Raw genomic sequence first — 11,190 nt, forward strand, 5'->3', positions numbered from 1 at the left:
CTTATAGGAGTCAGGAATCGCGGGAAGAACTAAAAGCCATAAATGAAATCGAAAGAAACCCAAAGTATTTCTTCTCCTATGCCAAATCAGTCGAGAACAACGTCCACTATTGGGCCCCTACTTAAACAAGATGGGTTCTACACAGATGACAGCAAGGAAATGAGTGAGCTACTCAAGTCCCAATATGACTCAGTTTCTAGCAAGCCACTAACCAGACTGAGAGTCGAAGATCAAAATGAATTTTTTATGAGAGAGCCACAGAATTTGGTTAACACAAGCCTATCTGATGTTATCCTGACGCCAAATGACTTCGAACAGGCGATAAATGACATGCCCATGCACTCTGCCCCAGGGCCAGACTCATGGAACTCCGTGTTCATCAAGAACTGCAAGAAGCCCCTATCACGAGCCTTTACCATCCTATGGAGAGGGAGCATGGACACGGGGGTCGTCCCACAGTTACTAAAAACAACAGACATAGCCCCACTCCACAAAGGGGGCAGTAAAGCAACAGCAAAGAACTACAGACCAATAGCACTAACATCCCATATCATAAAAATCTTTGAAAGGGTCCTAAGAAGCAAGATCACCACCCATCTAGAAACCCATCAGTTACACAACCCAGGGCAACATGGGTTTAGAACAGGTCGCTCCTGTCTGTCTCAACTATTGGATCACTACGACAAGGTCCTAGATGCACTAGAAGACAAAAAGACCATGGCGTAATAGCGCACAAAATGCGTGCTAAAGGAATAACAGGAAAAGTCGGTCGCTGGATCTATAATTTCCTCACTAACAGAACACAGAGAGTAGTAGTCAACAGAGTAAAGTCCGAGGCAGCTACGGTGAAAAGCTCTGTTCCACAAGGCACAGTACTCGCTCCCATCTTCTTCCTCATCCTCATATCTGACACAGACAAGGATGTCAGCCACAGCACCGTGTCTTCCTTTGAAGATGACACCCGAATCTGCATGACAGTGTCTTCCATTGCAGACACTGCAAGGCTCCAGGCGGACATCAACCAAATCTTTCAGTGGGCTGCAGAAAACAATATGAAGTTCAACGATGAGAAATTTCAATTACTCAGATATGGTAAACACGAGGAAATTAAATCTTCATCTGAGTACAAAACAAATTCTGGCCACAAAATAGAGCGAAACACCAACGTCAAAGACCTGGGAGTGATCATGTCGGAGGATCTCACCTTCAAGGACCATAACATTGTATCAATCGCATCTGCTAGAAAAATGACAGGATGGATAATGAGAACCTTCAAAACTAGGGATGCCAAGCCCATGATGACACTCTTCAGGTCACTTGTTCTATCTAGGCTGTAATATTGCTGCACACTAACAGCACTTTTCAAGGCAGGTGAAATTGCTGACCTAGAAAATATACAGAGAACCTTCACGGCGCGCATAACGGAGATAAAACACCTCAATTACTGGGAGCGCTTAAGGTTCCTAAACCTGTTTTCCCTGGAACGCAGGCGGGAGAGATACATGATTATATACACCTGGAAAATCCTAGAGGGACTAGTACCGAACTTGCACACGAAAATCACTCACAACGAAAGCAAAAGACTTGGCAGACGATGCAACATCCCCCCAATGAAAAGCAGGGGTGTCACTAGCACGTTAAGAGACCATACAATAAGTGTCAGGGGCCCGAGACTGTTCAACTGCCTCCCAGCATAATATAAGAGGGATTACCAACAGACCCCTGGCAGTCTTCAAGCTGGCACTGGACAAGCACCTAAAGTCGGTTCCTGACCAGCCGGGCTGTGGCTCGTACGTTGGTTTGCGTGCAGCCAGCAGTAACAGCCTGGTTGATCAGGCTCTGATCCACCAGGAGGCCTGATCACAGACCGGGCCGTGGGGGCGTTGACCCCCGGAACTCTCTCCAGGTAAACTCCAGGTAACCCTTCCTCAGAAGACCCCCAGCCCTACTTCTTTCTTCGTCAGATTTATACACCCTTTTGGTAATCTTATTCTGCTCCATGCTTCCTAAATGCCAAAACTGCCTCAGCAACCCCTCCTCAGCTAGGTTAATTATACATATGGTAACCATAATTTATCTTTTAATTTTTATGCTCCGAGTTCTCTATGTAATATTTACTCCACACATTACTTTCAAACATTTCCACTGCCTCCAGCCTCCTCACTGCAACGTTTAAATCCCATGAATAACACCCTTATAAAAGTGCTGGTACGTAGATGCATCTGCCGAGATGTCCATTCACAAATATCGTAACATATTCTCTTCCTCCATTCTCCCTACCTCCAGTCTGTTATCTGATCTATCATTGCCTGTTCTCTTTGCTGCTTTCACCACCTTTCTCTTTTCTCTTTCATTTTCCTTATTTTACACATACAAATTCCTCCAGTGAACTTTACAGTTTTTCTTCAGAATCTGCCAAAAGAACTGTCATCAAAAAAGAGCAAATGTAAACTAATACTTAGTATTATAGTCATTATCTCTAAGTCTCGCACTTCTCCCCATCGACCTCGCATTCTCACATCAAAATCAATATATATATATATATATATATATATATATATATATATATATATATATATATATATATATATATATATATATATATATATATATATATATATATATATACACCCATGTATACCCACTAATAGTCATTATCTGTTCCCATGGCATGGGTATGTTAGGGGTCACAGACTTGTTCCAAGTATTCAGAATACCTTGGGCGAGCGCCTCACTGGAAGTCAGACACTATGAAGTATGACAAGAGAGTAGACACGAGAGAGACGACTCAGCAGAATCTCCCAAATAAAATATTGTGGAGAGCAGTTGGCAATATTCATTCCATCAGTAAACGAGCGAACCAGCTGGCACATCTCGTCAGCACTACCTTAGTGGGAGACATCTGGAGTATTAATAAAAATATTTTGATTATTATTGTTATTATTATTATTATTATTATAATTATTAATATTATTATTATTATTATTATTATTATTATTATTATTATTATTATTATTATTATTATTGTTATTAATATTATCATACAGATAACTACCGTATTCCCGCCGGCACCACCATAGCACTAGCTATCTACAAACTTCACCGTGACCCGGAACAGTTCCCTGACCCGGAAGTCTTTGACCCTGACCGCTTCCTGCTTGAGAACGTCAACAAGCGTCATCCCTACTCCTACGTTCCCTTCAGTGCTGGTCCCAGGAACTGTATTGGTATGTTTCTTCTGGTACATGGAGTTGGAATTTCATTATTTAATAATAATGGATTTACATATTGGGAAATTTTAATTTAGGTTGAAAAGCTTTTAAAAGTTTAGATACAGAAAACAAACGGGTGCATTTTCTACATTCCACTAATTCTATTGCATTGTTTACAGTTTCTATGTTCTTCAGTGAAAATAATATGCTTAAAATTAAGCTTGACCCGAGTAACGTTAAGAATAAACATTTTGAGTTAAGCTTGAAAAGGAGAGTTAAAGTTGTAAAGAAAAAGATAGATGAGTAGTCGTCATGGATATTTACCATGTACTGATTGCACTAGGATGATGGATTAACTTATTCATAGTTGATGATTCCTTTAAACCACTGAAGCTCATCATGAAAACTTAATCCACTCAAATTTTTATTTTTACTTTATGTATGGTTTGCAAAGTCTTGATAACAGAATGGCCATACCTTCAAATGGTCTACATTACATCCATACTTCACCAGGTCAAAAGTTCGCCATGATGGAGATGAAAATCTTGGTGAGCAGCATCCTGAGGAAGTACCGTGTAGAAAGTGTCACTCCCAGGGAACACCTCAAACTCATCAATGAACTTATTCTTAGACCTCTTAATGGAAATATTCTGAAAATCTTCCCCAGGACACAGTAGTAACACAAGAACATTCACAACTATGACAGTAGGTGAACGACGAAGCCGAGGCATGACACAGGTAATTCCAGGCTAACGCACATCTGGAATATATTTATATATATATATATAATATATATATATATATATATATATATATATATATATATATATATATATATATATATATATATATATATATATATATATATATATATATATATATATATATATATATCATCATCAATAACCTTTCTTCTTATGCTCTCAGTGATACAGAATCCGAAGCACTCAGCTTAGGTCTCAAGTTTGCTACTGGCATAAGGAAGCCTAAATGCGAGTTAGACACAGTGATCAAAAACCATTTCTTCGGTGACTCTGAGTTTAACAAAGGTTTCATACAAGAACTTATTGCAGCTGCAGTTTCTGAACCTAGTCGTCCAGTCATTCCTCGTCGCTACATCCAGGCACTCAAAAACTTAGCTACTAATAATGATATCCTCATCACCACAGCGGACAAAGGAGGAGGAGTGGTCATCCTCAACAGTACAGACTACGTTAGTAAGATGCAAGATTTATTGAATGACGCCAACACATACGTTTCCATCCCCGAACATGCATGGAAGAAAGAAACAAATTCTTTTCTCAGTAAGACCCGCAGCATACTCAGGAAATCAGAAGAAGGTAAAAAGCTCTTGCGCCACATCCCTACCAACCCCAAGTCAGCAAGACTTTATGGTTTACCAAAGACCCACAAACCAAATGTGCCTATGAGACCCATTACATCTGGAATCGGCAGAGCCCCTCACAGTCTAGCAGGAGTTTTGGCGAAATATTTGTCAAAACTCCTGGGTGCAATCAGTCAGGCTCATCTAAAGCATTCGGGTGACCTCCTTAACCGTATCAGGGATCTCGACATGAGTGATAAGAAGCTTGCAAGTTTTGACGTGACTGCCTTATTCACCAATGTCCCAGTTGATCAAGCCATTGATCTTCTTCGCAGGGTGATTAAAGATGATACAGAGTTACCTGTACCCCGCCAAGATTTTGTGAGCCTTGTCGAACTTTGTGTTCGTTATAACTGTTTTAGGTTTGAGGACAAGAAGTACAAACAACTCTTCGGACTAGCCATGGGATCCCCCCTTAGTGCAGTTCTTGCCAATTTATTTGTGGAGGACCTGGAATCAAGAAGGATCCTCAGTAACATCCCTCGCTCAGTTACATGGATGCGGTACGTAGATGATATTTTGGTCATTGTACCCAAAAATCTTGACGTACGGGGCATCCTCAACACCATCAACACTCTGGAACCTACTATTAAATTTACACTAGAGGAGGAGAAGGACAACCAATTACCTTTTCTCGACGTTCTCTTACGGACAGGGGAAAATAAACTTTCTTTTAAAGTCTACCGGAAGCCTACCTACAAGAACGGTCTTCTACATTTCTTCTCTCACCATGACACAAGAACTAAAAGAGGGGTAGTTATTGGCTTCTTTCTGAGAGCCTACAGAATTTCCAGTCCACAGTTCCTCGAAGAAGAATGTACATACATCACCAACTCTTTTAGTTCACTGCACTTTCCCCTACACTTCATACGTGACTGTAGGAAATGTGCGGCACGTATCCTCAGCAAGACCAACACCTATCAAATTGAAGAAAAGCCTCCAAGTTACATCGTTTTACCGGTCAGCAACGTTGCCACTAATGTTTCAAAAATGTTTGACAGAAAACTGGCTAAAATATCTACCAGCTCTTCAACTACTATTAGGAACCTGATACAAAAACCCAAGCATGATTCTGGCACAAGTGCAGGAATCTACACTATACCATGTGGGGGGTGTGACAAAGTATATGTAGGGGAAACAGCCAGAACTCTGGACATTAGAATAGCAGAACACAAAAATGCTTGCAGAAATGATGACCGCAAAAACGCATGTGTTCAACATAGAGACGATGTTGGACACCTCATGAAATTCAATGAAGCTAAACTAGTTATTAAAGAAGACGACTTAAGACGGAGAAAATGCATTGAAGCTGCACTAATTTCTGTCAGTAACACTATAAAGCAAAAATCCGGTAGTTACAGTATTTCAAAATTACTAAGCAAGAGGATATTACCCATCCTGGGAACTGGTGTTACTTGATGCCAGCAGGTCCCTCTCTAGCCTCACCTCCTTAGTTCCATTACTACTATTACTACTACTACCACCTCTACCCACGCGTCACCTCACCTGACTCCTGCCACTATATATAAATGTTTTCTTAGTTTTCTCTGTATTAGGACTGAAGAAGCCACTCGTGGCGAAACGTTTCCTTTAATAAATGTCCTGAACTGTACATAAGTGTCTTTTTCCACATCTTGTCGGTATCACCATACCATTTCCTCACTCTAGAATATCTACAATACCCATCCCATTATTCCATAACCGAGACCACATCCGACGAAATAAATCATGAATTTCATCTCTGTTTAAAAGACTAACATTTAATTTCCAAAATCGAGGAACGACTTGTGGCAAACCAGCCCAGGCGAGACGTACCACCGCACGATGATCAGTAAAATGTTCATCACATGTCTGGACACTCTGTATGTCAATAGCACGCGCTACATAGATCCTATCGAGTCGAGCCGCGTAACCCTGTCGGACAAAAGTAAAATCCACCCCACCAACTACATCACCTCCCACGTCGCGCAACGCAAACCCTTGCAAAATATCACCCAAAAGTTGAGAATAAAACCCACTACCCCGCGGTTCCACGTCCAGACGTCGTGTAATGCAATTCCAGCCACCTCCCACGACGGTTACCGCGGGTAGCGACCGGAAGTGATACACAAGCCTTTCCTGAAAAAACTGATTTTTCGTACTCGCATCCCTCGCTGCAGGTCCATAAAAGCTAATGAATCAGACTCTCATCGTACCCCACCACCCGTCAACGCGCACTAAGCGACAGTCAGACCCAACTTCCCAATGATGTAGCCGAAAAGGACTGTTCTCTCGTATTAACACTGCCACACCACCCTTTAACCGCGGACTATTCACTCCATACACAACATAACCTCGTATTCTCAATTCACCCACATCCCGATAATTGTGCTCTTGGAGAAACACAACATCAGGCTTAAAATGACATAAACACTGCTCAAAATCATCTTTCCTGTGAGTCGCCCATAAACCATTGACATTTATAGTTAAGCACTGGAATGTTGCTGGCTTTCGTCACACACATTCACTCGTAATACATTGAGACATTGAGCGACATCACCATCTGTGCCACAAACATCGCCAGGCGGGAGGCTCGCCACCCTGGAATTGTCGTCAAAGCCATTAGCCGCAATCGCGGCCCACGACTTTTTCCCAGGTCGTTGTCCTGGTGTCAGTTCATCATCACTACTTGAATTCCCTACCGCCCGCTTACAGGAGCTCCCGTCGACAACGGTGCGGGCGGCCGCGGTCATGTGTGCATGGACCTCCACGCTAGTAATTATCACAGTGGGTCCGTCTGGAGTAGCAATCGTTGACGGTGGGCTACCAATGCTATTATCGGACGCCACTGGGGTGGATGGTGGCGCTGGACACTCCTCCACCGCATCATACAATTCCGGAAATGATACAGGGAGGTCTAGCTCTACCTCACGAGGTGGAACAACATCAGTTGATGTTGCTGCGACACCGTCATCAGTAACACTCGTCTCCATACAGGGCAATGTTACACACGGTGAATCAGGTGTAGTGTCAGGTACATTGAGGGAAGGCTGTTGAGGCGTTGGTGTCGGATGGACGCCCTCACCTACCATGGACTCGGGGGCTTGTGTAGGAGCGTCTGACGACACACGCTGCTCACCCTGTTGACGGGAACGCCGACGATCACATCGATACGCCATGTGTCCATACGCGTCACATAACCGACACGTCTTCCTTTGCCCCGGGTAATACACATACCTGAGTACGGTAGACATCGAGGAGAACAAAAGTCGGGATGGCAATTTTGATGGACATTTTTACTGAAAACGACCCGTCAGGTTTACCTTCAAATGGGCCATGGCTCCATACACCTGCATAAGTCTGGCGAATCATCCCAAATTTGGTGAAAACCTTACGGATTGCATGCTCATCAGCTTCGAAAGGGACGTTTCGAATCTTGACCCATGTTTAAGTGCGGGACACATCCCGAAGACACACTCCCACAGTTGAGTTCACCTGACAATGTAGATCTTGATAACGTTGAACAACATCCTCATACACTGTAGTAGTCGTAAACTTTACGAAAACCCGGGAAGCACCATTTACTGAAACACCATAGATGTCATCGTTGGAGATCTTATATGTGTCTTGCAGGATTTGGAGTAGGAGGACGTCAACATTATGATCCAACAAAGATCCCTGCAAAATCTCCACACATACAGTGTTAACTCGTCGGAGGCTTCCCTCCATCTTGTGGGGTAATGTTGATTTTAGCCACCAGAGGGCGAGGCGCAGAGCACACCACTCAACTCGGTACCTGTGAGGCAACTGAGTAGCGTCTGCGCAAAGGTCCACTCGGCCCGAAAGCGAAGAGGACAATTGCAGGTCTAAAATTACTAGCTTATGGGATCGTTGTAGCTTTGATACTAATAGCAAGTCTAGCATTACTAGCTTCTAGGATAGTTTTAGAATTGATGCTAACAGTAAGTCGAGCATTGTTATCTTCTAGGATGGTTGTAGCCCTGATACTAACAGAAGGTCTAGCATTTCTTGCTGTAAGGATAGTTGTAACCATGATACTAACAGCAGGTCTAGCATTACTAGCTTCCAGGATAGTTGTAGCCTTGATACTAACAGAAGGTCTAACATTACTAGCTTCTAGAATGTCTGTAGCCTTGATACTAGCAGCAGGTCTAGCATTACTAGCTTCTAGGAAAGTTGTAGCCTTAATACTAACAGCAGATCAAACATTACTAGCTCCAATGATAGTTGTATCCCTGATACTAACAGCAAGTCTAGCATTACTAGCTTCTAGGAGAGTTGTAGACTTGATAGTAACAACAATCCTAGCATCACTAGCTTTAGGGTAGTTTTAGCCTTAATGCTAACAGCAGGTCTAACATTACTAGCTTCTCGGATCGTTGTAGCCTTGATACTAACAGGAAGTCTAACCTTTCTAGCCTCTAGGGTAGTTGTAGCTCTAATACTAACAGCAGGTCTAACATTACTAGCTTCTAGGATAGTTGTAGCCTTGATACGAACAGCAGGTCTGACATTACTAGCTTATAGGAAGGTAGTAGCCTTGTTACTAACAGTAGGTTTAGCATTACTTACTTCTAGGATAGTTGTAGCCTTGATTCTAACAGCTGGTCTAACATTACTAGTTTCTAGGATAGTTGTAGCTTTGATACTAACAGCAGGTCTAAAATTACTAGCCTCTAGAAAAGTTGTGTCCTTGATACTAACACCAGGTCAAGCATTACTAGCTTCTAGGATAGGTGTAGCCTTGATACTAACAGCAGGTCTAGCTTTACTAGCTTCTATTATAGTTGTAGCCTTGATACTAACAGCAGGACTAACATTTCTAGCTTCTAGGAACGTTGTAACCTTGATACTAACAGCAGGTCTGACATTACTAGCTTCTAGGAGAGTTGTAGCGTTGATTGTAACAGCAGGTCTAACATTACAAACTTCTAGGATAGTTGTAGCTTTGATACTTACGGCAGGTCTAACATTACTAGCTACTACGATAGTTTTAGCCTTGATACTAGCAGCAGGTCTAGCATTACTAGCTTTTAGGAGAGTTGTAACCTTGATTCTAAGAGCAGGTCTAACATTTCTAGCTTCTAGGATAGTTGTAGCCTTGATACTAACAGCAGGTCTAGCATTACTAGCTTCTAGGATAGTTGTAGCCTTGATACTAACAGCAGGTCTAGCATTACTAGCTTCTAAGATAGTTGTAGCCTTGATACTAACAGCACATCTAACATTACTAGCTACTAGGATAGTTTTAGCTTTGATACTAGCAGCAGGTGTAGCATTACTAGCTTCTAGGATAGTTGTAGCCTTGATACTAACAGCAGGTCTAGCATTAGTAGCTTTTAGGATATTTGTTACCTCCGTTACCTCTAAACATGGTATAGCTGTCACCGCCTGCCTTTGCTTTTGATGCCGCAAAACACACGCTGACGGCTTGTCGCCCCAAAGCACTTCTTCCACCCCTGCCTGCACCCTTACAGCTTGAAACCTTTCATTTTGCAACAACCTCAGCCTCCCCTTTATTTCAGCTATTTCATCCATAGGAAAATTATTCCCACCCACCCCCTGCCCATAGCAACCTCTTAACCTATCCTCTAAATAGTTAGCCAGTCCATATTTTAAATTATTAATACATTTTCCTTCTCTCACATAAAACTTTCTAATCCTTTCATTTGCAACACTATCCCACCATGTCACAATGTCATCCACTCCCAGTTCTTCCACACTAAGCTCCCTCCATAGGACTGAAAACCCCTCCAACCCCTCCTCATCACCTAACACACTTATATTTAATTTCCAATAACTTCTATATATGTCCGCGAGCGTCCCCGACCCAACCTCCACCACCACTGCCCTATGATCTGACATTGTAGCCTCAACAGTACTGAAAGATTTCACATCCACTCCCTGAGAAAGGTACACTCTATCTAGTCTCGCAGCATATCCACTCCTAACAAACGTATATTCAGTCTCCCACACCGCCCCCCCGAAGGCATCACATAACCTAACATCCCTTAATAAATCCCTAAGAGCCACAGACATATATCCAGCCCCTTTTGGGTCCACATCAGCCACCCTGATTACACTGTTCCAGTCCCCACCAACTATCGCCACCTCTGGCAGTGCACTTAAGAAAAACACAAGATCCTCACACACAAAATCATTCTTTACCTTTATGTTATTTTCTGCCGGCGCATACACACTCACAAAAGACACACGCTTACCCATCCACCACCCATCCACACGCAACGCCCTCCCTCCCCCTCCTCCCTAGCTTCTCTGCAAAACAAACGGGCTCGTTTCCCTTATTAAAATTCCCACACCACCTTTTAGACGGGGAGATGGCAGGGTAACTACTCGAAATCCTGCCACCTCCAACACCCTACCCTCTTTAAAATTGTGCTCCTGCAGGAACACAACATCCACTCTAGATTTATTCAGGAAATTACGAAACCAATCTCTCTTCATACCGCTACATAACCCATTAACATTTACAGACATACACCTAAGGCCTATTAAAGTTTCCACCCCTGCTTCCTCTCATCACTCTTTACAACTCCAGAGCTTGAATTTAAGTTTGACACCTTCAGAGTAGGT

At 42.7% G+C, this 11,190-nt stretch overlaps 1 protein-coding gene across 2 annotated transcripts in view; it reads left to right on the forward strand.

The window, feature by feature from the left end:
* The window catches only part of LOC128703032 (cytochrome P450 4C1), a 276,764-nt gene extending 272,756 nt beyond the window's left edge, over positions 1-4,008 (forward strand). The window contains exons 11-12 of one of the 2 annotated variants that reach the window (XM_070103660.1): positions 3,048-3,227; positions 3,726-4,008. In XM_070103660.1, coding sequence (XP_069959761.1) covers positions 3,048-3,227; positions 3,726-3,889 — 344 coding nt within the window. In that variant the 3' untranslated portion in view covers positions 3,890-4,008. The remainder of the gene's footprint in view (positions 1-3,047; positions 3,228-3,725) is intronic. The other variant, XM_070103661.1, reaches the window with a different exon arrangement.
* The last annotated feature ends 7,182 nt before the right edge of the window (positions 4,009-11,190 follow it).

Source organism: Cherax quadricarinatus, chromosome 86 (assembly GCF_038502225.1).
Source record: "Cherax quadricarinatus isolate ZL_2023a chromosome 86, ASM3850222v1, whole genome shotgun sequence".
Taxonomy (NCBI): domain Eukaryota; kingdom Metazoa; phylum Arthropoda; class Malacostraca; order Decapoda; family Parastacidae; genus Cherax; species Cherax quadricarinatus.